General features: G+C 39.2%; 1 protein-coding gene across 3 annotated transcripts; it reads left to right on the plus strand.

Annotated features, from left to right (window-relative positions):
* The first annotated feature begins 3078 nt into the window (after nt 1–3078).
* LOC128204147 (extracellular serine/threonine protein CG31145-like) lies at nt 3079–27894 on the plus strand. Of its 3 annotated transcripts, none has more exons than XM_052905517.1 (13): nt 3079–3429; nt 10349–10409; nt 13909–14057; nt 14794–14903; nt 15624–15773; nt 16213–16340; nt 20532–20610; nt 22130–22222; nt 22741–22853; nt 23378–23531; nt 24232–24374; nt 25097–25178; nt 25472–27894. In XM_052905517.1, exons 3-13 carry the CDS (start codon nt 13923–13925, stop codon nt 25752–25754), a joined length of 1470 nt encoding a protein of 489 aa, XP_052761477.1. In that variant the 5' UTR covers nt 3079–3429; nt 10349–10409; nt 13909–13922; the 3' UTR covers nt 25755–27894. The 3 variants fall into 3 exon arrangements, with proteins under 3 accessions (XP_052761477.1, XP_052761478.1, XP_052761479.1); XM_052905518.1 differs by lacking the exon at nt 3079–3429 and adding an exon at nt 8745–8840; XM_052905519.1 differs by lacking the exons at nt 3079–3429; nt 10349–10409 and adding an exon at nt 13326–13556.
* The last annotated feature ends 34 nt before the right edge of the window (nt 27895–27928 follow it).

Genomic DNA, 27928 nt, shown 5'->3' on the forward strand with positions numbered 1-27928 from the left:
CATTATGGCATAATTACAGTGTCAACTATAAAACATCATATTTATAATATGGCCTTCTAAAACAAAACATAATGACATCTTTATTCAATTCACACTTATTATTCAAATATCATCAAATACGATAAACAACGTAACGTCTTAACTTTTTAAGATTTTTAGTTGTGAGCCTCAAAACTCTAACTCTATTGATGTAATTAAGTACGGACTCTGCAGTTTCAGATATAGTGGTAACATTGCACATTGAAATAAGATTTTTTAGGCCGCTAAGCCGCTTACTTCACGACACTATGCCGCTAGGCCGCTGGACTGCTTGATCGGCTTTTTGAAAAAAAAATGTTGATAATCGTTTATGAGTGATGAATTTTGCATCAGTCATTGTTTTCCAAGAACACGCATAAACAATTGCTTCGAAATAGAGAACAAATTTGGAACGCTAGGTCGCCACTTTCACGCCACTAGGCCGCTAACTTCACGCCGCTAGACCGCTAACTTCACGTACATCTCAAACTCTATGTGTAATTCAGTACAGACCCTGCAGTTTCGGACTTAGCGGTGACATAGTACACGCAAGCGATACTTAACTTTAAAAATCGGAATGTCCAGCTGGCTTGACGACATTTGGCATTGAATGTCTTGTTGGTTCAAGAAATGAGATTCTACTTTGTATGTCAATCTGGCCGGAATTATAAACGACATTGAATTCCGGCATTTCACATACTCAGATAATTTTAAGCTTGAACGTCGTGTCAATGAATGGCGCAATCAAACTGGCTTGATTATTATCATTTTTTTAAATAAAATTCACTAAAGATACGAAAGACCGGTGGTAACATTTGAAGTTGAAATCATGAGTTCGTGAAGGTAAAATCGTGAAATTGTTGATTCGTGAAGTTGAAATCGTAAATTCGTGAAAAAGGAAATCAGGAAATATTGAATTTAAAATGTTACCACCGGTCTTTCGTAGCTAAGCCAGTTAAGATCTGCTGTTTAAACGTTGCATATCTAAAAGCTATTGAAGCTGTTTACCCAGGTCAATGAACATAGCATTTGACATTTACTTAACATATGTTTACATGCATTTTGATACTATTCTAAGATACAGAAAGTCAAAACGTCAGCTAAAAGAAATGTGTAATTACGTAATTAAATTGTTCAATTAATTTCGTCTTCAGCCGTTCCTAAAGCGTTCTTGTTAGGTTAATCAGTTTTCAAAGTAACGCATAAAAATACACAGTGAGTCAAACTGGAACGCCTACAGTGCGTGCATACATGGTTGTTTTCTGTTTAATAATGATAACAACGTGTTATATTGTTTTCAATAAATTTAAAGTAAATTAATCATAAACAAAACTTAATTCCATAAAAACAAAACAAAGTTACCTGTCACAGTGTTAGATAACTATAAATATATACATTTTTTCATGAATTAAGTGCATTGATTCATTAAAAAATAAACTGAATATAAATTCAACATAAATTGAACTCCCCAATTCAAGGAAGCCTCTGTCTATTCCTATTTTGCGTTTGCCCATGTCTTTGCTATGGTGGCTGAATATACGACAAAATGTCAGTACGCCAAGTAGCGCGCCGGAAATACGCCACATGCGCCAAGTAGCGGGCCGGAATTACGCCATGTGGCGGGCGATAATTCAACACTGCGCCAAGAAGCGGGCCGGAATAACGCCATGTGGCGGGCGATAATCCAACACTGCGCCAAGTAGCGGGCCGGAATAACGCCATGTGGCGGGCGATAATCCAACACTGCGCCAAGTAGCGGGCCGGAATAACGCCATGTGGAGGGCGATAATCCAACACTACGCACAGTAGCGGGCCGGAAATACGCCATGTGGCGGGTGATAATCCAAGCACTACGCCAAGTAGAGGCCCGAAGACACACCATGTGGCGGGGATATGGTGGGCGAAATAACAGTGTGTATACCACGTGATAAATTACGTCATAAATTCTACGCCGGAAGGCAACATTTTGCTTCGAATGAAGACTTTAAACGAAGATAACTTCCCTATTCCTTCACCATCTTAAGTGAATTATAGCTCAGTCTTCGCCGGTTACAGAACCCCGCCATCGGTCTTTTACCAGAGTTTGATTGAAAATTTATTTTCTTAAAACACGCCGACAAACCTTTTCTCGAAACCGCTGCCTGTTGGAGCACTGTCAAAACATTATTTAGGAAACAGGTTTGTTAAAGTGTTTAAAGTAACTTTTTACCTAATCAAACCCCGGTAATTAAACGAAGGCGGAACACTGAATAAGACATCGAGGATAAGCGTTTCTGCTGACCATACTTTCTGTCGCTTCACTAAAATTACAGTCACACAAGTGGATCCAAGCACAGTGATTTGACATGGGAATAAACTCCTACTTTGGTGTCATTTGACATGTACAAAATTTAGTGACATTTAAATTTAGGGCATTTCGTGATTTTCTGACATTGTTGCAGGAATTCATAGTTATTTTATGCTAGATATTTGGTAGGAGCGACCCATATTTGGTAGGAGTGACCCCTTTGATAAATCTGAAGAAAAAATATTTTAGGTTAAATGTCAATACATTTTGTACAGGTCAAATGACACCAAAGCAGGAGTTCATTCCCATCAAATCACTGTGTATCCAGGCTACCTCAAATCGTCCGAGTTTACTTTAAATATCAATACAAATGAAAAAAGGAATAATATACGGCCAGATCACACCATTTCCGATTAGAAATTGTTAAAATCTTCTTACGGGAGTATCCCTCCACCCACGCTTTAAATCATATAAATATCGGTTCTGAGTGAGAGATCAAAAGGTTCCGCCCCTAAGGTATGCCCCCTCTAACGTTGAATCCAGGTCCGCCACCTGGTAAACGAGTCTCTGTGTTCACACATTTGTATTATCATAATTGCTTTCTTTCACAGTAAAATGCAGTCTCTGTATGCACACAATTTTATAAATTATCATAACTGCTGTCTATACTTTCTTTCGCTTCACTCATATATACCCATATGCCAAATTTATATCTAATGAGTTTACCAGAAGTAAGGGGAGTAACTGTTACAGACCTTGTTCTATAAATAGTATCACTTAAGGTAAATATATGTGGTCAGTTCCTTTCATTAATTAGGTTTTTAAGTTATAATGATACAGTGTTGGTGAATTGGATATCTTTATGGTTTATATAACATGCTAAATGTTGTAATACAGAAGTAAAATGCAGTGACTGGCTTAACTTAGTGTGATAATCTTGAAATAACTGACTATGCATAGTTTATAACGAATGAGAGAACATTACATGTTTTAATCATTCCCAAATGAAGTGTCCGAATCCGGATTTTCAAGTGCCCGTTGCGGAAACAGACATTATGAGCTTTCTCTCTGCCAGTGGAGAGCCGATTAAACATTTGCTTAATTGTTTGTGACATAGTTAAAGGGTAAGTTCAATTATTATTTTATGTGTTCACTTTATTTGTGTCACTAAAATGTAACGTATTATTAGCCTTTTGAAAACATTCTTAAACGAGGGACCAATAATCAGTAATTCAATTCAATACGGATTAAATTAGATAACGCAATATACATGTTTTAAATTTTACTTAACAGTTGGTTAAGTTTTAATATATACGATGAGAGATTCACTTGCTATGCATCGATACTTTCTTTAATGTGAATTAGGTGCACTATTTCAACATCGTTTAAAGTACACTTCTGTATATTGAACTGTTAAACACAAGAAAAAAACAAGAACTTATAAAACTACCTTTATTTGTCAAATAAGCTCTGAGTACTAGAAGATCAACTTAATATCTTGATTTACAATTATAATAGTTTTGTTCATTTTCACCTGATTCGAATATATATTTTTGAATATATATGTATTATTCTATTTCATATGATGTATGACCTATGTCATACCATGTCTTTGTTTATTTATTATTCATTTGTAGTTAAGAAGATGATGTACTTTTTACAAGTCTTAATGAAATATCTGTTCTGTTCCGTTATGTTCTACATTAAAATGCAAGTATGCGGATAGTTAACACTACATGTATTTGCATCAGTAGCCCTCTCAACTTGACCAGTCATATTTCATTAAGTTACCGGCGCTTGTCATTTTAATTCGGCTGTTATTAATTGTTACCACAAAGTGGACGGTGGTCGGGATATGACATCAAAGACACGCGGTTAGTCTGCATTACCTCGGGGCTAATGAATTATTGTTTTGAATTACACGCACACGGGGCGGGGCGGTGGATCAAGGTTTGTGGGGTCATCTTAATATCCATTCCATTCCCATTCCATATTTTTATTGCATAAAATAATACAATATTTTAAAAAAGCAAAAACAACAACAAAAACAATACATACAATATCAAATTAATAAGACATTGAATTAACAAAAGCATGAGGTGGATAAATGGATAATAAAATGCTTTTTCTTAGACATCACATTTATGATATTAGAGTTTGAATTGCTAAATACATTAATTTTGAAATATTATGACGATTTTCTCATAAAGTGTCAATTGATGGCCAATGGCAAAAATGTTGTTTGAAAAATGTGTTTCTTAGTTCTCTGTAGTTTTGACATACTAACAGAAAATTATGAAAGTTAAAAAAAGATATTCTGTTTCAATAAAATTCATATAAAATGATGACCACAGTCTTTTATTTTGTGGTGTGTTTGCATATCTTCCCGTTTAATAGCCAGTTGGTGCACTGATGTTCGAAATTGTGCTCATGCATATTTTAAGTATTTCTCGCTGATAAAAGCTGTGTACTCTTACGAATGTGTGTCTCGTAGCATCACTTCTCAACCTAGAGGAACTATTTATTTCCAAGTACCATTTTTGGAAATAATTATCAAGTATTAACCAGCGATCGGCACAGATGAAGAAATTACCTAGTTAACACAGCTGAACATGCAGAATGTAATAAACTGTCCTTAAACAGACAAATACACTTCTTGGCTTTGATTAACAGGGGTGCGCTACTTTGGACATGCTGCTCCCCTCTCTTATCCCTTTGATCGCAGGATTGGGGGGGGGGGGGGTCCCGGGACATGCCGTACCCCCTCCGGAAAAAAAACCTTACAGGCCTTACACGAGATGTTTAGTTTCCGAAGGTTATTGAACCTGTGACATAGATACACACACTTGCTTGCATCTTGACTTACTTATACATTTGTATTATCTTATTGAAATTGTTCAAATGGAATTTGTCTTTGAAACCAAATGAACTCATTTAGTATAAAGAATATATGATATTGGATTGACCTTTATCCACTGAAGTATTTTTTGATCTACGAGACTGTGACAGTGATCTGCAAAATGAAAGCCGTTTTATAAACCGCACTGATTACGGGAATAAAAAGAACCACATGGTCTGAACATAAACTTAGATAGCTAATTAAAACTTTCATTTACGACAAAATCTTCCATTAACAGTTTTTAAATGAAACTAGAAAGACGTCGTACAATACCTTCGACGCGTTTTTTTAGAAACCAAGAAAGCGAAATTTTACTAATTGGTCTGGAACTGGCAGACTTGTGCATGACCACGGCAGAATAATTTAACTTATTTTGATGCGTAATTATGCATGTAATACAGTCGAACCCTGTTGGCTCGAAGTCGCTTGGCTCGAATTCCTTGTTGGCTCGAACTGGACCGATTTCATTAAACTGAAGGAAAGTATTACCGCTTGGCTCGAATTTTCCGAGGCTCGAGGTAATTTCGCCGGTCCCTTGGAGTTCGAGCCAACGGGGTCCGACTGTTAATACAATATAGCTGAACAAATGATAAAAAGTATAACAGCATATGTGATTCAACTAACTAGACCGTAGTTTCTTATTTATGAAACAAAATCCTTAAACTGCCTATCAAAATCATAACAATGTTCTTCAACGGAGTTGAATTGTCGTCAGTTTCCTGGCTCTTAAGGTTGGCATATAATTGAGCGAGTATATCGTAGACCATAAGTGGTTCATTAAAGAGGTCTTAGACTTGAAAACTCTGTGTTTGGAGATACATCTCAAACTAATTTCAAGAAGTTTAACGAAGCGGTCGTATGCAGTATAACCCCAAACCTTATCTTAAGTATTGCCAGAGTCATTCCATTTTTTGTACAGGCCATTTAATTCTTCAGACCAATCAATACACTTAAATTTTGCTGAATATTAGTTGTTTATTATGCCCCCCTTCGAAGAAGAGGGGTATATTGCTTTGCACAGGCATGTCGGTATGTCGGTCGGTCGGTCGGTCGGTCCGTCGGTAGACCAAAGCTTGTCCGAGTGATAACTCAACAATTTCTGGACGTATGGTCATCAAACTTGACATGAAGGTTGGGCCTGAGAAGTAGATGACCCCTATTGATTTTAGGGCTCATCGGATCAAAGGTCAAGGTCACAGTGACCTTTAATGGTAAACTAATTTTAAAGCTTGTCCGAGTGATAACTCAACAATGCCTAGACCTATGGTCATCAAACTTGATATGGAAGTTGGGCCTGACCATTAGATGACCCCTTTTGTTTTGGGGGGTCATCGGGCCAAAGGTCAAGGTCACAGTGACCTTGAATGGTAAAATGATGTCCGAGTGATAACTCGACAATGCCTGCACCCTTGGCCCTCATTCTTGACTTGGAGGTTGGGCCTGACCAGTAGCTGACCCCTATTGTTTTTGGGGCTCATCGGGTCAAAGATCAAGGTCATAGTGACATTGAATGGTAAAAGGTTGTCCGAGTGATAACTCAACAATGCCTGCACCCATGGCCCTCATATTGATTTGAAAAGTTGGGCCTGACCAGAAGATGAACCCAATTGTTTTTGGGGGTCATCAAGCCAAAGGTCAAGGCCACAGTGACCTTGAATGGTAAAAGGTTGTCCATGTGATAACTCGACAATGCCTACTCCCATGGCCCTCAAACTTGACTTGGAGGTTGGGCCTGACCAGTAGATGACCCCTATTGTTTTGGGGGGTCATCGGGCCAAAGGTCAAGGTCACAGTGACCTTGAATGGTAAAAGGTTGTCCGTGTTATTACTCGACAATGCCTGCACCTATGGCCCTCAAACTTGACATGGAGGTTGGGCCTGACCAGTAGATGACCCCTATTGTTTTTGGGGGTCATTGGGCCAAAGGTCAAGGTCACAGTGACCTTGAATGGTCAAAGGTTGTCTGAGTGATAACTCGACAATGCCTGCACCTACGGCCATCAAACTTGAATTGGAGGTTGGGCCTGACCAGTAGATGGCCCCTATAGATTTTAGGGGTCATTGGGCCAAAGGTCAAGGTAACAGTGACTTTGAACGATAAAAGGTTGCCCGAGTGATAACTCAACAATGCCTGCGTCCATGGCCCTCAAACCTGACTTGGAGGTTGGGTCTGACCAGTATATGACCCCTATTGATTTAAGGGGTCAGAGGTCAAGGTCACCTTGAAAGCAAACTCGACAATTCCTGGACCTATGGTCATCAAACTTGACATGAAGGTTGGGCCTGACCAGTAGATGACCCCTCTTGACTTTGGGGGTCTTCAGGCCAAGGTCAAGGTCACGGTAACCTTTAACGCAAAAAAGTTAACAAATCTTCTCCCAGTGATATCTCAACAATGCCTGAATCTATGATCATCAAACTTGACATGTAAGTTGGGCCTGACCAGGAGATGACCCTTATTGATTTTAGGAGTCATTGGGTCAAAGGTCAGGTTCACAGTGAGTGACCTTAAATGCGAAAATGTTTCAAGTGATAATTGGACAATGCCTGCACCCATGGCCCTCAAACTTGACTTAGAGTTGTGTCTGACCTGTAGATGACCCCTTATGATTTAAGGGGTCATTGGATCAAAGGTCAAGGTTACAGGGACCTTGAATGAAAAATGCTTGTCTGTGTGATAACTTGTCAATGCCTGCACCCATGGCCCTCAAACTTAACATTTAGATTTTTGGTGACCAGCTGATGACTACTATGGATTTTGAGGTCATAGAGTCAAAGGTCATGGTCATAACACACTCTATCCTCAAACTTTGAATGGTCATAATCTTAAAACTGCCTCAACGGCATACGATGTTAGCGACAAATCAGCTGTCATTTCGGTCCATGCATATTTCATTCAATTGTCCATATAATCCTGACAACATGGCGCTCAGGGGGGGGGGGGGGGGGGGCATATTGTTTGACAAACATCTCTTGTTGAAAACAGCTTCTGATCTCTGAATATTGATATTAAACGAGTGATAACCAACCTAATTGTATTGAGTGGTACTAAGTGGCATTAAGTGGTACTGAGTGATACAGAGTGATATTCAGTGGTACTGAGTGGTACTGAGTAGTACTTAGTGGTACTAAGAGGTACGTAAAAGGTATTGAGTGGTATTGAGTGGTACTGAGTGGTACGTGAAAGTTATTAAGTGGCACGTGAAAGGTATTGCGTGGTATTGTAATTGCCTCCTCGTCTGGCTCATTGGAAGTCTACCGAATACGGTACATGAACCCGAAGATAACCCTATTGTATTTAATGGAATCAGTAATCAGTATTATGACAGTGGCAATCGATTTATTGTCATTCGAAGCAGCATCGGCTATGGAGGAGGCTGCGAGAGTATCGACCCGCCGTCCCGTCGGCACACGTGCTGCTGTATCTTCCCTCTATCTTTCATTTGAACCACATCTGCTGGATGTTCTTGCATGATTGCGTTATATGTGGGTAACATATTGTTCTTCATGAACGTAATCATTGATAATTTTATATATATGTGTGTGGGAACATATTGTATTTATGTGATCTTAAATAGCATATTAGTGGAACGTTTTCCCTGTGGTTTATGTTAGCTCGTACATTGAAAACCTGAGGCAAGTATGCTGTTTGTTTACTTAGAGTAACGCTTATTACTAATGCAAATGTACTGATGTTGGCAATGCATTCGTACTTTACGTTAACCAGATTGACTTATGTAAAAACACGGTGTGTGGCAGGATACTATTATGACATCGAAACAAATTAGTCCTTTAGGTTATACGTTATATAGGTTACTTGTGTGTGGAGTTGTGTGTGCCATTGTGTATTTGGTTAGGGTAGGGGTGGTAGGGATGGGTTAGATGTTCTGGTGGGGGAGGTAGGGATGGGTTAGATGTTCTGGTGGCTATGGTAGGGATGGGTTAGATGTTCTGGTGGCTATGGTAGGGATGGGTTAGATGTTCTGGTGGGGGTGGTAGGGATGGGTTAGATGTTCTGGTGGCTATGGTAGGGATGGGTAAGATGTTCTGGTGGGAATGGTAGGGATGGGTTAGATGTTCTGGTAGGGATGGGTAAGATGTTCTGGTGGGGTAGGTAGGGATGGGTAAGATGTTCTGATGGGAATGGCAGGGATGGGTTAGATGTTCTGGTGGGGGAGGTAGGGATGGGTTAGATGTTCTGGTGGCTATGGTAGGGATAGGTTAGATGTTCTGGTGGAGGAGGTAGGGATGGGTTAGATGTTCTGGTGGAGGAGGTAGGGATGGGTTAGATGTTCTGGTGGCTATGGTAGGGATGGGTTAGATGTTCTGGTGGGAATGGTAGGGATGGTTAAGATGTTCTGGTGGGGATGGTAGGGATGGGTAAGATGTTCTGGTGGGGAGGTAGGGATGGGTAAGATGTTCTGGTGGGGAGGTAGGGATGGGTAAGATGTTCTGGTGGGGTAGGTAGGGATGGGTAAGATGTTCTGGTGGGGTAGGTAGGGATGGGTAAGTTGTTCTGGTGGGGTAGGTAGGGATGGGTAAGATGTTCTGGTGGGGTAGGTAGGGATGGGTAAGATGTTCTGGTGGGGTAGGTAGGGATGGGTAAGATGTTCTGGTGGGGTAAGTTGGGAGGGTTAGATGTTCTGGTGGGGTAGGTTGGGATGGATTGGTTGTTCTGGTGGGGATGGCAGGGATGGGTTAGATGTTCTGGTGGGGTAGGTAGGGATGGGATAGATGTTCTGTTGGGGTAGGTAGGGAGGGGTTAGTTGTTCTGGTGGGTTGATATTCTGGTTGGGTGGTAGGGAGGGAGTGGCTATTCTGATGAGGTGGTAGGGAGGAGGTATATGTTCTGGTGGGGTGGTAGGGAGGGTAAGATGTTCTGGTGTGGATGGTAGGGAGGGAATAGATGTTTTTTATGAGATATTAGGGAGGGGACTAGTTATTCTGGTGGGGTGGTAAGGAGGAGGTATATGTTCTGGTGGTTTGGTAGGGAGGGGGTACATAAATAATACTCAATTAAAACGGAATATGAAATGTATCATGCATAATTACCGAAGAATTGACGGAACATGAACCCACTGCAAGGTGTCCTTAATTAGCAGTTGAAATGAGAAAATTATTAAAAAAATATTATTTTTTTGCAGTTTATTCTGCGATGAGGAAACCTTTCAAGAGACAATTTCACGACAAGATTCCATGATAAAGGTAAGCATACGTTCAAATTGGCTCTAATGTATGTAAGTGAATATATATATGTATTTGCTAGAATTGAGAAATCTGAGCCGAGTATTTCGTGCACTTCATTTTGATAATTGGTGTATGTGACTGATTCCATTCATATATTCGGCCGTGACGTCATATTTCATGCTATGATATATTAGTGTTTACGCTCATAAATGTGTCTCCGCAAATGTTACCGCCGGACGGATTCGGATATAGTTTCTAAAAAGACTTCAGACGATGGTAATGTCCGTTTAATTATTAAATGTAAAGTGGGTTATTTATCTCGTATGCCCGCTAGCTAGTATAGAGACGTTTGCGCCAAACACTAAAACAGATATTTAATAGTTTTGCTTTACCCAACTATTACTAATTACCGGGCTATGTATGAGTTAAAAAAATACCGAAAGAGGAATCATTCTTGACACTATTAAAGTACTTTTTCATAGACTTTTACACGAATCAAGAGTTTTAGCAACTCTTCAATTTTATGTGTAACCGAAACAGTAGATGTTTTTATTTAAATTTTGGTCTACTTGACTTTTTCGCTTGAAAATAAAAATTAATGCTTAACCACGTTTTTCTTTTGCTGTTCCATAAATCACACAGTTGCTGTTAAATAGAAGTGCTGCAATAACAGTGATCCAATCAATAAAATAGGATGCAGGAAATGTCTGATAGTTATAGCCTTTATTGTTATCATTTTAAATTTCTAATCTATGACTTGGTTGATTCAATGTCTTTCTTACAAGTAAAATCCTTTATTAGTATTGCCATATTAATTGATGAATAGTTATATAGTTAAATGGGTGGCTAAAAACTTACTTTGAAAGTGGATTTGACATTGCTTGATTTAAAATAACATGCTATCGTAATTGAGCATTAAATCACTTCGTCCGACCTTGTCGGACATCGTCCGTCGCTTGGCGACACAACTTCGTGTTTGGGTTGTTACAATGAACTTTGCCCTTGAGTAAGCCGCATTCACTCGTCCGTTGCACAGTCCGTATACAATGTACCTGATTTTTGGATAATTTCAAATAACCTAAGCGAAATCTTCGCAGCAAAGACGCGACGTGTCAAGTGCCATTCAAAGTTCCCTCGTTGAGAGATCAAAGTCCCTCGTCCATGGGTCAATGTCCTTCGCACAAAGGTCAATATTATTAGTTCAAAGGTCAATGTCCCTTTAGGTCCTTCGCTCATAAATTAAGGTCCCTCGCTTTAAAGTCAAGATACTTCGTTGTCACTCGCTCAGAGATTAAGATCCCTCGCTCAAACCTCCAGATCAATTATTCAAATCTCCAGATCCCACGCTCAAATTTTTTGTAACTCGGGGCCACGATCGCTCGCTCAGATCACTGTTCTTCGCCAAACATCAAGATCCCTCGCTTAAGAGCCAATGCCCTTCATTCGGATGTAGGTGTGGGGTTTTCAGGGGTAAAGTTCCCTTGCACAAAGGTCAAGATCTCGCGCAAAGGTTTAAGTCACTCGGTCAGAGTTCATTACATCTCGGTCAAAGGTCAAGGTCCTTCGCTCAAGGGTCAACATCCATCACTCAGATAAATCAAATCGCTCTCTCAAAGGTCAAATGTCAAGGTTCCTGGCTCCTAGGTCAAGGAAAGGACATTCCCTATTAAGACCGGCCATAAATAGATTTACTCGCATCGCTTAAAGTAGGCGACATATAATTATGGTCTTAAGAATTTCTTATGTTATGTGAACGCGTTATAAATACATTGCTTGCATTTACCTATCTTTACCAACACTTTCTATTTGGATAAAGATTACTTTTGTTTGGCCTTATAAAAATCTGATAAATCTTATTCAATGTTACGCGAAAATGCCCGAAGAAAAAGATTTTGTACACCAGTGTAAGTTACTCACTCTAATGTAGTTGTTTTGGCAGAGGTAATGCACACACGGTGTACATGTACATTTAAATCAAATTTATGGATATGTTTCGTGACTATTTTCGTCATAACAAGGTAATCTCGGTTCGCTTAAGTTTAGTTTTAAACACAATAAATATGAAATAAGATGTACAAGAGTCATAGGAAAAACGCGTAGACTCCCTTTAATTTATCGAGGTTTTGATATTTTCTCATAATATTTGGGAAAATGGTAAAACGTTATTCATTTAAGGTTTTTTACCCCAGGAGAACGACACCCTCAAGTCCGAATTCGCGAATGGAATAACGTCGTAATCACAGCGTGCTGTTTTTGATATACACACATTCTAAAACATTAAAAGAAACTATATTATTTGTGTACTTGTGCAAAGGTTGTGTTTTACGGCTACTATTACAGTAGCAGTAGTCGAAAACTTACTTTAAAACAAAGAAAATATATGATTTAATTTAAATGATGGCGTTTTGTACGTTATTTGACGTCATTAGAATGCGCAACGTCTTGCTCTACCTGACCTGTTTTAAACTATAGCAAACAAACATACCGAATTGAAAGTGTGCATATTATTAGAACATGTATATTTTGGCGCTTCCAGTTATACGCATAATTATAATTATTACCCAAGTAGTGTTAAATGCACTAGCGGATCCCGGCGCCCCCCCCCCCCGAAAAGAAATCAACAACATTTACTTTTAATTTCAATACAGGAGAAGAAAGGGATGAAAGATTCACGCCAAAGATGCACCATTTCGGACAAGATAATGTTAAAATTATTTGGGTGTTACCCCGAAACCCCTGCCAAAACTTTAAACCATATAAATTTCTGTTCTTAGGGAGGGGCGGAGGTAAAAAAATACGCCCCAAAGTTACGCCCGCTCTAACGTCAAAATCTAGAGCCGCCCCTGTAATGTACATTATCTACATATTGTTTAATATCCCTCGAAGTTTATCGATTTTGTCATTACACACGTTCAAGTTTACGACGCTTGAAGATCACTACATCTAAACTCGCACTTATACATTAAAACCAATACAAGAGAATATATATTCTTCTCCTCGGGACATATAATAATTGTTTTCGGTGTTCCTTCATTAATGTTTAAAGACGGTGTGAAACGCTTAGATATTAAACAACTTGTATCTCAAAAATTAAATGCATCGACATAATAATAATACAAATAAATTGAAAGTGTCCAGAGGTCTTTTACTGGGACTATAAATTTCGTAAGTCACACTACCTTCATTTTACACTTGGTTTGATACTTGTTATGGCATTCATATCACGATTTTATCGTATAAGGTATGGTATTAGTATTTTACAATGAATCATATATTGAATGAGAATGAAAAATCATAAAAGCGTATAATTTGTTCGACATGAGTGTCACGATCAGCGGTCCATGCCTCATACCATGTACCATGTCGCTACAAGCATTAGGGATTCACCCACTTGCTAGGTTTTTAACTATGGCGTAAACGAATATGTTTGTTTCCAGCTACCCTGTTTGTTAGCCCCGACTGTTGACGTTTCTATTGCCTTCTGATTTTGTTTTAAATATTTGGTTGGTCGTTACAGAGCGTGCCGTGTAGATGATGAAGCTGCGAGAACGTGTTGTGGGGGCCGCGTTGCTAGCTGTGACGGGCCTCATCACATGTCTGCTGTGGGTGGGGATCTCGTGCCCGACACAGGAAGCATCGAGTCGGCGACCGTACCTTAACATCCAGGTAATATGTTGTCTTGTGCTTGTTTTAACTCGTATTAGACTATAAGTATGTATATATTATATGGTTTAAAGCTGCACTCTCACAAATTGAACTTGTTGGCAACTTTTTATTTGTTGTCTTGGAACGAGCCAATTTTTGCGAAAATGCATGGAAACTAGTTATATAAGACTGCTGACAACAGGATCATAGAATTTTATATTTTAGTTCAAAAATTGATGTTTTATGCCTTTTTCTTAAAACGTAAATTACTGTTAGTAACGGTTTAAGCCATAAAACATTAATTTTTGAACGGAAATATGAAAATCTGCGATCTGTTCTTTTGTGAGCAATCTTATATCATTGGTTTGCAGATATTTCCGCTCAAATTTGCTCTTTCAACGACAAAACATAAAAAGTTGTAAAACGGTATATCTGTGAGAGTGCAGCTTTAATAACATAATGAAAAAATGAAAACATTTATATCAATGAAACCATACTTCTAAATCCTTCAATATATCGGTGTGCAGTTTATTCATACGACATGGTATCAAAGCGCGTTAGAGAATCTGGGTTTGATCAGTATCTTAATCTCATTTTATTAATGTAAACTATTCATACTTACACGTGGATGCGACATCAGGTGGCATGGAACAGGCCACACGTTGACCTGATGTTCACAAAAGCACTGTACATGTGCACATGCATGCAGTTTTATCAATCTTCACGATCACTTGTAGCATTCATTCAATTGTTGTAGCGGACAGTGTTGCAGCAGGGGTCGCGGAACTCCGAGAGTGAGGTGGACCGGGAGCCGCAGAGTCCGAAAGTTCAAAACACCACTGCCATGTATGATGAACTTGTCGAATGGTAAGAATTTAATACAATCAATGTTAAAGCGGCTGTACTCCATATGATGAAATAGCGAAAAAAAAAAGAAATTGTCTCGAAAACTGACATAAACTTGGTATCGATGCGTACAATGCATTCAAACTTACTAACTGAAGAACCACATAGTTTACAATTAATTTATATTTCGCAGTTTTTTCGTATTTTCCATTAAAAATGGATTACTAGATATGTCTACCGAGTAGAATTCATTCATTATGAGTGATTGGCTAGTGAATGTTATCAAGTGATTATACCAAGTTAGATATATAGCTTAAATATTTCAACCTCTTAGGGTTAGCCTTTGTAGCACAGTGGATACAACATTCGACTGCAATTTTGCCGACACCGGTTCGAACCCGGTCTCCGACCCGATTTTGGTAAAAAAAAAATTACAATAATGATATCAAAGAGTTAGTAAAACATTTTATTAAATAATTGTCCTGAGATTCGTTACAGAAAAAAAACTTTTTTGGTGCCAATCTGGTGTACAGTTCCTTAAAGCACATAAAGAAGTATTTACGTTCAGTGTATCTAATGCGTTGTAGATCATTGACAGAACCTCAAATTCCGAAAAACAATGGGCGAAAGTAAACACCGTCTTTATAATATGTAAGCAAGTTAATCGCCTTAACCAGGCTATGTTTTTTACGTTTATTAAACACACATTACACCGATACATGTTTATTTACTTACTCGCAGGTTGATCAGGAAGCTGCAGGCTGTGCCGGAAGCAGACTTTCGACGGGAAAGGCTGCGGCGGACGTCCATGGCGGATCTTGTTAGCTCCCTGGGAGGCTCTGGCAGACGCGCCTCGAAGCGACTTCCCGCATGGAACGCCAAAAATACTGGGTAACTACAATTGTTCTGTTATGTTATAATTACCACAATACAACCCGGTTTATTACAATTATACACGAGCGCTTTGTATCATGTTGTCAAAGGCAACGTTCAATAACTAGCGAGCGTATAAGTGTATTTCTGTTCCTGGCGTTGTTTATCCGCACGAAAGTTGTTGAACGGTTAAGCGCCGCCCATTTGTTACCGTTTCTGTAAAGGAGTTAAGCAATGAAACTACTATCGAACATGGTATACCAAGTGTTATTCGTCTTTCTTTTTATGTTGAGAAATGACAATGTAGCTTTCAGGAAAGGAAAACCCTTATTCAGTTATATACCATAAAAGCCGGACATCTTGAAGTAGACTATTTTAACTTATTTGACAGTTTTGAGCAGTCTGTGTATTGGCTATTGATATTTACAACCAAGCCCGTTTTAACATTGTGTTACAGTGGACGCCCGAACTCCAACTATTACCGGTTCCACCAGAATGCGCGGGCGGCGGCACTCTACGAACCGGATGACCCAGCCATAGATGGGCTTATCAGGGACATGGCAACTAAGCCCTTTCAGACTCTAGGTGAGAAAAATTATAAAAAGGCATTAATACAGAGCATAATGTACTCAAGTGGCTACTCGTCCTTCTCGGTACTCAAGTGGCTACAAGTCCTTCTTGGTACTCAAGTGGCTACTCGTCCTTGGTACTCAAGTGGCTACAAGTCCAACTAGGTACTCAAGTGGCTACTCGTCCTCGGTACTCAAGTGGCTACAAGTCCTACTATGTACTCAAGTGGCTACTCGTCCTCGGTACTCAAGTGGCTTTAAGTCCTACTATGTACTCAAGTGGTTACTCGTCCTCGGTACTCAAGTTGCTACAAGTCAAACTAGGTACTCAAGTGGCTACAAGTCCTACTATGTACTCAAGTGGCTACTCGTCCTCGGTACTCAAGTGGCTACAAGTCCTTCTTGGTACTCCAGTGGCTACAAGTCCTACTATGTGCAGTACTTCAGTGGTGTAGAAGTCCTACTGGTATCTCAAGTGGCTACAAGTTCAACTACGTACTCAAGTTGCTACAAGTCTACTAGGTACTAAGGTGTCTACTAGTCCTACTATGTTATCAAGTTGCTACAAGTCCAACTAGGTACTCAAGTGGCTACAAGTCCAACTAGGTACTCAAGTGGCTACAAGTCCTACTCTGTACTCAAGTGGCTACAAGTCCAACTAGGTACTCAAGTGGCTACAAGTCCTACTATGTACTTAAGTGGCTACAAGTCCTACTCTGTACTCAAGTTGCTACAAGTCCAACTAGGTACTCAAGTGGCTACAAGTCCAATTAGGTACTCAAGTGGCTACAAGTCCTACTATGTTATCAAGTTGCTACAAGTCCTACTCTGTACTCAAGTGGCTACAAGTTCTACTATGTTATTTAGTTGCTACAAGTCCTTCTGGGTACTCAAGTGGCTACAAGTCCTTCTGGGTACTCAAGTGGCTACAAGTCATTCTCGGTACTCAAGTGGCTACAAGTCCAACTAGGTACTCAAGTTGCTGCAAGTCCTACTATGTTATCAAGTTGCTACAAGTCCTTCTGGGTACTCAAGTGGCTACAAGTCCTTCTCTGTACTCAAGCGGCTACAAGTCCAACTAGGTACTCAAGTGGCTACAAGTCCTACTATGTGCTCAAGTGGCTACAAGTCCTACTATGTACTCAAGTGGCTACAAGTCCTACTATGTACTTAAGTGGCTACAAGTCCTACTATGTACTTAAGTGGCTACAAGTCCTACTCTGTACTCAAGTGGCTACAAGTCCAACTAGGTACTCAAGTGGCTACAAGTCCTACTATGTACTCAAGTGGCTACAAGTCCAATTAGGTACTCAAGTGGCTACAAGTCCTACTATGTTATCAAGTTGCTACAAGTCCTACTCTGTACTTAAGTGGCTACAAGTCCTACTATGTTATCAAGTTGCTACAAGTCCAACTAGGTACTCAAGTGGCTACAAGTCCAACTAGGTACTCAAGTGGCTACAAGTCCTACTCTGTACTCAAGTGGCTACAAGTCCTACTAGGTACTCAAGTGGCTACAAGTCCTACTCTGTACTTAAGTGGCTACAAGTCCTACTAGGTACTCAAGTTGCTACAAGTCCTACTATGTACTTAAGTTGCTACAAGTCCTACTCTGTACTCAAGTGGCTACAAGTCCAACTAGGTACTCAAGTGGCTACAAGTCCTACTATGTTATCAAGTTGCTACAAGTCCTACTCTGTACTTAAGTGGCTACAAGTCCTATTATGTTATCAAGTTGCTGCAAGTCCTACTCTGTACTTAAGTGGCTACAAGTCCTACTAGGTACTCAAGAGGCTACAAGTCCTACTCTGTACTTAAGTTGCTACAAGTCCTACTAGGTACTCAAGTGGCTACTAGTCCTACAAGGCAAAACTGTACATATTTGTAGAAGTCCTACTAAATACTCTAAATTCTACTAGATACATAAACGGTGTAGAAGTCTTACTAGGTACTCAATCTGTGTAGAAGTCTTACAAGGTACTCAAACGGTGTAGAAGTCTTACTAGGTACTCAGTCTGTGTAGAAGTCTTACAAGGTACTCAATCTGTGTAGAAGTCTTACAAGGTACTCAATCTGTGTAGAAGTCTTACTAGGTACTCAATCTGTGTAGAAGTCTTACAAGGTATTCAATCTGTGTAGAAGTCTTACAAGGTACTCAATCTGTGAAGAAGTCTTACAAGGTACTCAATCTGTGTAGAAGTCTTACAAGGTACTCAATCTGTGAAGAAGTCTTACTAGGTACTCAATCGGTGTAGAAGTCTTACTAGGTACTCAAACGGTGTAGAAGTCTTACTAGGTACTCAATCGGTGTAGAAGTCTTACTAGGTACTCAAACGGTGTAGAAGTCTTACAAGGTACTCAATCTGTGTCGAAGTCTTACTAGGTACTCAATCTGTGTAGAAGTCTTACAGGGTACTCAATCGGTGTAGAAGTCTTACTAGGTACTCAAACGGTGTAGAAGTCTTACAAGGTACTCAATCTGTGTAGAAGTCTTACTAGGTACTCAAACGGTGTAGAAGTCTTACTAGGTACTCAATCTGTGTAGAAGTCTTATTAGGTACTCAAACGGTGTAGAAGTCTTACTAGGTACTCAATCTGTGTAGAAGTCTTACTAGGTACTCAATCTGTGTAGAAGTCTTACAAGGTACTCAAACGGTGTAGAAGTCATACTAGGTACTCAATCTGTGTAGAAGTCTTACTAGGTACTCAATCGGTGTAGAAGTCTTACTAGGTACTCAATCGGTGTAGAAGTCTTACTAGGTACTCAATCGGTGTAGAAGTCTTACTAGTTACTCAATCGGTGTAAAGTCCGCATTCATTCCAACTGTTGTTGTATGGTTTTCTTAGCCTTTTATAATCAAAGCGAGTCTTATTTGCCATTCCCTTCATTCGTTGTCAATATGCCGTATATAGTCATGTTGAAATTATAAACATATGGTACAATTATACATTTGTACAATTACCTTGTTATTACCAACTGAAACATGATTAATTTCTTTGAGGTAGGGTATAAAAAAATTATGACACAGCTATTCATTTTCGCCCTGACGCTGAATCTAATCTGATTACTAGTTGTGAAGTCTAAGAGACGTGATCCGTAATAAGTATATTATAAATTTTACGCTCCCTTTCCTTATAATGCTGTTATCAAAGGCAGCTGCACAATTCTCTGTGGACAGGGTCCATGTATAGTGTGCAACATCACGACATAAAGAATCATACATAACTTATTTATTTTCGAAATAAATTATGACACAAGCTGACTCGTCTAGCCATGATTTCCATAAAAAATCATATGATGAAACATGCATGCACATTCAAATTTGTCCCTAATCAAGTTACCAAGGCCAGTTCTCTATTTGATGTTTCAACGAAATTGCAAATATTGAACGAAGCAATCAACCGTGTTGTCAGTTGTGTGAATCTAGAACGTGTGACGTCACTCATGGTACAGCCATCTTTGATACCCACAGTTAGGGCGGGATTGTGGAACACGTGTCTGCCTTTCACAGTAGAGGTCTTTTGCTTGGCGGTATGACGGTATATGTGTCTGCCTTTCATCCGAGATGTGTCAGGTTTGAAAGCTACGTTGAGGGCGGTATCGCGGAAAATGTATTTGTCTTTCATCCGAGATGTGTCAGGTTCGAAAGCTACGTTGAGGGCGGTATCGCATAAAAAATGTATTTGCCTTTCATTGGAGATGTCATGCGTCAGAGTCGATATCTACGTTGAGGGCGGTATCGCGAAAAATGTATTTGCCTTTCATTGGAGATGTCATGCGTTAGGGTCGATATCTACGTTGAGGGCGGTATCGCGAAAAATGTATTTGCCTTTCATTGGAGATGTCATGCGTCGATACCCAGGGTGAGGATGGTTTCTGGTGCATGTGTCAACTTTTCATACGAGAGGGTATGGGTCAGAAATGATACCTAGGGTGAGGGTGGTATTGTGATACGTATGTCTGCTGGCCATCCGAGAGGTCACGCGTCAGCGTCAATGCTCAAGCTGAACGCGTTATCGTGTTCCATGCGTCGTGACCAAGAGGTTAAATGCTCGGGCCGGACAAGACTTCTTTTCGTGATCGCTCAAAATGGACACTATTTTTGGATTTTATCGAGGCATATGACCAATTTCCGCTGTCCTCACGATCGAACTTACATAGATTTCCTGTAGTATACATAATAAACCGACCTGATTGTTCTTTCAGAGATGATGACCCGCGGCACAGAGTTAAAGTTGCTCGTAAAGTTTGATGATAGATCACAAGCGGTCTTCAAACCCATGAGGTAGGAATTATAGAACTGATAGCATATGGTACTCACACACATAAGGTATGGTTATGGTTTGAGTTTCATCCACAGGGTCTTCAATACATTTTAGAAGTGAGGACTAACCTTGAAGCGGTGAAGAGAAACGTTTTAAGTTACTTAGGTATTCGATTTACAATGTCATTTCATATGACCATTGGTAATACAGTAAAACTGCGGTCGTTCGAAAATGCGGTCGCTCGAGAACTGGCGATCGGTCGAGGTCGAAGCTTAGTACCGACCATTATTTCATCTATTTTCATATAAAATATACTCATGATGGATCGAAACCTAAATAAGTCGAGGAGTCGAGCACCATTGCTAGTCCCAAATACACCAATCATACGCAATACCTTATGATTACCTCGAGGTTCTATGTTTTATGTCTGCTAACCCGTTTTATGTCTGCTAACCCGTTTTATGTCTGCTAACCCGTTTAATGTCTGCTAACCCGTTTTATGTCTGCTAACCCGTTTTGTTTTATGTCTGCTAACCCGTTTTATGTCTGCTAACCCGTTTTATGTCTGCTAACCCGTTTATTTTTGGTATCATTTGAAAGGACATTGCTAGCTGATAAATAAACAAGAAAATAAACGACAGCAAATGATAAAGTTATTGCAATTTGTTATTTGTTCTTTACTTTAACTGAAATCCGACATGAAAAAGGCAAATTTGGAATCTTTCAAGCCCAAGAAAGCTTGTCTGCGTAATTTGTTTCGGCAAATCTTTATATATCCTTTGTATACGCCTCAAACCCTTTTAAATACGAACAAACTATTATGGCGTCACCTGGCATCTAACATTCATTTAATGAAGTATCAAATATCTAAAAATGGAATCCGATAACGCCCTTCTGCGTTCAAGAACTAATAGATTGTGATGCCTGTTTCTTTGACGAAACGGAAAGCGGATATAAATCTTCCAAGGGTTATTCAATACTTTTAAATATATTGTAATGGTCTTTCATTTTTCTGAGAAAGTCTTACAGCATTTTAACAAACACGCACGCTTTATCACGGGGATGGTAAAAGCAGGTCGTAATTTTCTAGAAGAGATATCCAATACTCTTTTGTCAGTAATGATCACAAATACATTACTTTTATATCTGCCAAGCTGCTATTAAAGCCGCTGTAAGTCTTTGTGGTTATTTGAATCTAAATACCATGTCTTAATACATATTCGTCTCTCTTTCCTGACCTATTATTATTATTATAATGGATGCCTTATATTTTACACTGCATGGTGCACTTAAAAAACATAGTAGCTGTAACCAGGGTATCGAGTGTAACCAGGGTACCATCCTGTCTATGTACTATGGGCCACAACCTGAGCATACTTTTACTGTCCCTGGGTCTGACGCCGATGGAGGAATTTCCAGGTTGCGTCGTAAACCCCCTCCCCCAACCCTCCCGCACCAAGTATACTGCCATTATTGAACAGCAGGTACACGCGCGTATGGACACTGTGATATTCATCAGTTCGGTACTCTCTGTTTCAGATGGGGTCGGGACCACGAGACCCTTCCAAACCACTACTACTTCAACGACTACGAAAGACATAACGCCGAGATAGCCGCTTTCCATCTCGACAGGTACGGAGAAGTTCGGGGTTTACAAAAGTTTACGGTTATTCAATCACCAACCACATGCAGTTATATGACTGCTTTTACATATTGCTTTTTATAATTTATACCAATTCTGAATCATTTTGTCTTAAAAAAACAACTCAAAAAACAACAACTATTTATTCAAAGTATATAGAAAAATAATCTTAAGTTTTATACCGGAGTTCCTGCGTGTTAGAAATGATTATGCAATGGCGTCCCAGTTGTACTGGTTTCGTATCAGCAATTTAGTGAAAACTTTCGGAAGAACGCTTGTCAACGGGTCAAAGACTATACAGTGGTCAATTGACGCATAGGATTATATTCACGTTGCCAGTTTTTAATAGACTGGTACCGTACGTTACTTTACGTTGTTTGGAGAAAAGAGAAATTCAATGAAGGTACCAGTCTACTGTTTTTTGGTCATTGTGACTGTCTGGATGACTACCCATATTTAGCATTCATATAAATGGAAAGTTAACAGTTAATTATTTCTGTTATTTCAGAGTGCTCGGGTTTTACCGTGTCCCCCCGGTCACTGGCCGGATAGTTAACATGACCAGTGAGATATTTCTGCTAGCAGAAAAAGCCCTCAGGAAAACCTTCTACGTCTCTCCTAGTACGTTTTCCTCAATTTTTCACTAATTACTTAAAGGCACACCTGTTTTAGACTGGCGGAATCCCCCAGTCTTTAGGTATGACCATAAGTGTCCGAAATGAGTGTATGCTGTTCAAAGTTGAAATCGAACGATCGTTATTCAATAAAATCTGTGGTTTCAAATATATGAATTGCTGGTTAATTATAGGTGAGGCTGTTGCTTAATTGAGATTTGCTAAATATATGCTTTCTCGTTTAAGAAAAAGCCACATATGTTACTATATTAAAGATAAAATCTACTAGAATTGATTTTTCATATGTTTTATAGACGAAGCTTTAATCTGAATTGATATTTTCTACTTAAAAATGTATAATTGCATTATACCAAATGGTAATTAGTCTATGTAAAATTTGAAAACACAAGCAAGAACATACACGCGTCAAACAATCGTTTTGTTCCTACAAGTAAATGGTGCTTAATAAACTTAATATATACTTCATTACTTTGAACATTGAAAGGGACCTTTAAATTTCTCCAATTTCAGTTGGTAACATGTGTTTTTTCGGCGAATGTACCTACTACTGTGACAGCCGGCATTCGTTCTGTGGTGAGGTGGATATGCTGGAGGGATCCTTGATGGCCTGGCTGCCGGAACCGCCCGCAGGGGAAAGGGACCGCTGGCGGAGCCCATATAGAAGGTATGTTTTGTGGGATATATTTGGGGCCCTGGCTGCCGGAACTGCCTGTCGGGGATAGTGACCGCTGGCGGAGCCCATATGGAAGGTATGTTTTGTTGGATATATTGGGTTGCTCTGGCTGCCAGAACCGCCTGTCGGGGATAGTGACCGCTGTCGGAGCCCATATAGAAGGTATGTTTTTTTGGAATATATTGGGGGTTCATGGCTGCCGGAACTGCCTGTCGGGGATAGTGACCGCTGGCGGAGTCCATATAGAATGTATGTATTTTGGGATACATGGAGGACTCACTTGCTGCCGGAACCGCCTGGCTGGTGGAGTCTGTAATTAGATGGTAGGTATTGCCAAAACCGCCTATCGGGGACAGGGATCGCTGGTGGAGTCTGTATATAATGTATACGCCGGCCTTACTATGAGTTTAGTAGTAAACTGCGCCGAGACGTTGTATCTCATTTAGGCAGAACATGATTGTATTTTAAGTCGTTGCGATGTTTGTTGCCCGGTATGCGTATTCATTGGTTAATATATATCATTGACCTCTATTACCCCGCTTGGTATCCATACTAGTCAGTAATCTGCCTGGATTGCTTTTAAATATGCCCTAAAATATGTATCGGTCGAGTGAAATACTTAGTAACTAACTTATGCCCCCCCCCGTACGTTCACTTACAGTTCTACTTATTGTGCGCATGCGTATAACAGGTCGTATAGCAAGTTCCGGAAGGCGGACTGGGAAGAGGATGATGGCTACTGCCGCCAAAAGTTGATGCAGCCGGACGGAACCTACCTCTACCCACGCTTCATTCCAGATCTCGTAGACACCCATATATTCGACTTTATGACAGGTAAGGATATACTATTTTTTAGCTCGTCTCTGGAAGACAGATCTCTATAAGCTGAACAAAACCACTATTTCTGTCTCCCATGTGATAGATGTGAGATTAAATAAATAAATGAAATATAAATAGGGCTTTACGTTCCCATTGCTGGGCCATTACCCGTTTTAGTTGTAGCTTGTAATTATTATTAATATTGTCAAAGACAGTTAAACAGGTCATTACATTACCATAAGCATACTCGTCGCAACAATGTTACACAAACCTGGTAACATGTGCACGATTGACTATAGTCGAAATTTTAAAACAAGAAGTAAAATACAAGTCGTTGGTGTGTCATCATGTTACGCTGCTTTTTTATGAGATTTTGTTGCTGACATTGGATAATCCGACATGAACAGTATTCATTCGGAACCTGGGGCCATGATAACGAACAGTCACAACTTTGATTTCAGTGGCAAAACTGCAAATCTTCATTTCATTTTGTATTTTCCATTCTGGTTGAGCATGTATGATGAGATTTCCTGAATTTAAATACGGCATTTGACGCTGACATTTATTGGGAGACTTTTTTTGTAATGTAGTTAAAGAGCTTTTCTGAGTCCGAGTCTGAACTCAGAATTGAAACTGTTCGAAATCACGGCACCGAGGATATTGTAGTTTCAAAATTAGATTTTGAATATGAGTTTCTTTAAAATGTTATAAAGATAGAGTGATGATGTGCATTTCAGGCAACATGGACAGACACCATGTAGAAGTGTTCCAACATTTACGAAATGACAGCGCACCACTTTTAATGGACAATGGCAGAGGGTAGGGATTTAGAACCTTCTTGCTATCAGCTGAAACTTTTTCTGGGCTATTTTAGCTTAAGAAATGTTATCTAAGCCTAACTCATTGAACTAATTTTGCTTGGAGGCTTTTTGTTCCCTTTTTCATTCAAAACTGAAAAAAACTAATATCACAGTGAATATCAAAACGATATACTTGTACAAACATAATCTAATATTTATAACTTTTATTTTATCTTATTGGTTTCGGGTCATAATGTGACCGTTCCATGTAATGAAAAGGTATTTATAATACGTTAATTTCGATTATTCTAGGTTCGGCAAGTCTGCTGTAGACGAGATGTCAATCCTTGCCCCTCTCCAGCAGTGCTGCAAGATCCGCCTGTCAACTCTCCACAAGCTCGCCAAGCTCTATATCGGCCCTGAGCGTCTCAGTGAACTCCTGGACAAATCCCTCAGGTCCGACCCGGTATATCCGGTCTTGGCGACCAAATATATGCCCGCCTTAGACCGGCGTTTGCTGATAATTCTTAGAGCGGTCGCCACATGCGTTAAAGAATATTCGGTTAATGACGTCATTGTGCCGGACAAGTTTTAAAAAATCAGATATTGTTATACATTCAAACAGCTATGTTATGGTGCCATACCACAAAATTCATTATCCATAAGTGTTTATGACGTCATTGTTCGAAGCCAAATTCCAACATTCAACGGACTTAATGTGACGTCACCGTGCACGTGCGGGACCAATTTAATATGACTTCTTATTAATTACGCTATTTATCCTTTTGTTTTAATTGTGCTGTGCAGGTTTATTTGAGATTTCAGCAAGTTATGAGTGATTCTATGAGACTACAGCAAAGTTAAAGTACTATCACACACATTCTTCCTCAAATTAACAGCTCTACTACATGGTCTTCCACGAAGAACATTATCTTCCTACGCGTACAACATCTCCCTGAAGAACATCATCTCCTTAATGTACACTACTTTTCTTAAAGAACACCATCTTCCTTAAAGAACACCATCTCCTTTAAAGAACACCATCTTCCTTGAAGAAAACCATCTTCCATTAAGTTCAAGACCTTCCTTGAAGTTCAAGATCTTCCTTGAAGTTCAAGATCTTCCTTGAAGTTCAAGATCTTCCGTGAAGTTTAAGACCTTCCTTAAAGGCCTAGTTTAACCCTTCTATAAGTGACCCCCCCCCCCCCCCCCCAAAAAAAAAAACAAAAAAACAACACCCCAAAAGCAACAACGTATAATTGTACATAGCCTCTGTTAATTGAGCTTAATCTTATTGCCTAATTGGCTTATCAGATCTCCAATCTGAGTATCCTGCTGTGCAGTTTTCGATGTTTTAATATTAAAATGGACCCTAAATGGCCCTGAGCCAATAAGCGAATACACAGGAAATTGGCCCCTACTGTGACACCAGTGCAATGAGCAGGAGATGCACAGCAGGGGATTATCATGCCAAACATTCCTTAAACTAGGCGTTTAATGTACACGGGAAACAACCTCGGATGTATGGCGGTACATCAGTAGAAGTTTTTCGTAAAAAATAAATTGTAGTAGTAAATATTTGTAGTGTTTTAGCGTGTATTGTGTATTACTAAGTTTTAATTGATTGCGATTGAAGTGTTTTATTTTATAAATAATTGAAATTTCATAGAGTAAAGTCATTAAAATAAACTGTTAAATTGAAATCTACTTGCAGCGTAGTTAAATATCAAGATTACTGACATTGTAAACCGCCCCTGCACATTTGAGGTTGTTTTCGATTAAAAATGGCCGAGATGTTGCGAATGAAACGCTCTCCTTTAGCGCTCTTTCTTAAAAAAAACATCTAAATTCTTTCAAAAATTACTTTCATCAACATTTGCAGGAAAAGTGTTAATGGGAATAGGGTTTTAATCATTTTGATTTTGTCGCACTAACTCTGTAAACAAGTAGATCTCAGAGAGAAGAAACTCCTAGTAAACATGTGTTTGTGTTTGTGTTATCACACATAGATATTTATTTCATTCTTTCATGGTGGCATTGATCTGTATTTGTATCAGCTGAGGGGTTTTCTACGGCCTGTGATATACATGTTATATGCGTTATCTTATGATCTGAACAGCGTTTGTGCTATGTTTATATTTGGCGTAAAAATTACAATGTGAACGTTCGTGCTTTATACAATTGTTGTATGTATATATGAATGACGTGTATCCGGTGCTCTTTTTTTCTAATGCGAGTTACGTATGCTGTTAAAACAGTGATGCAGATATACATTGGACCAAGCTGTCATTATTGCTTATTGGAAGATGTCATTGCAATGCATGTATTTTGTTCGAAATTCTTTTAAGATTATGTTAAAGTTTTCCTTGATTTTGAAAAACAAATGCTCTTAAATAACACAAATGTAGTCTTAACACTGTTGAATTTTAGATTTTATTATAATCCACTTCAAATGTTCTTATATTTCAACCTCTTTTAACGGTCACATTAAAGATTGTATTTTTGTTTATTGAATTATCATTTTATGTGTTTTATTTTGTTCATGCTTCCATTCAAAACAGAGGATGCAGACATTCCATGCTTATAATGAAATTGACATGTCTTTTTTGTTCTTTTTAAAAATGTTGAAGATCTAATTATTTGCTTCATGTTGATGTGTACATTGTCTGTGCTCTTTTTTTGACATGAAAAATACTGTATGAAATAATATGAAGTAATATGAGATTATGTCGGTGCCTCGTTTTTTTCTCTTGTCTTACGTACATCCTG

This window comes from Mya arenaria, chromosome 10 (genome assembly GCF_026914265.1).
Source record: "Mya arenaria isolate MELC-2E11 chromosome 10, ASM2691426v1".
NCBI classification, from domain to species: Eukaryota; Metazoa; Mollusca; class Bivalvia; order Myida; family Myidae; genus Mya; species Mya arenaria.

Excerpts from the sequence above, each read along its gene's own strand:
- LOC128204147 (XM_052905517.1), top strand. The coding sequence starts at position 13,923 with ATGATGAAGCTGCGAGAACGTGTTGTGGGGGCCGCGTTGCTAGCTGTG. Across the intron at positions 15,774-16,212 it reads TGGAACGCCAAAAATACTGG|TGGACGCCCGAACTCCAACT; the intron begins GTAACTACAATT and ends ATTGTGTTACAG. Across the intron at positions 16,341-20,531 it reads TAAGCCCTTTCAGACTCTAG|AGATGATGACCCGCGGCACA; the intron begins GTGAGAAAAATT and ends TTGTTCTTTCAG.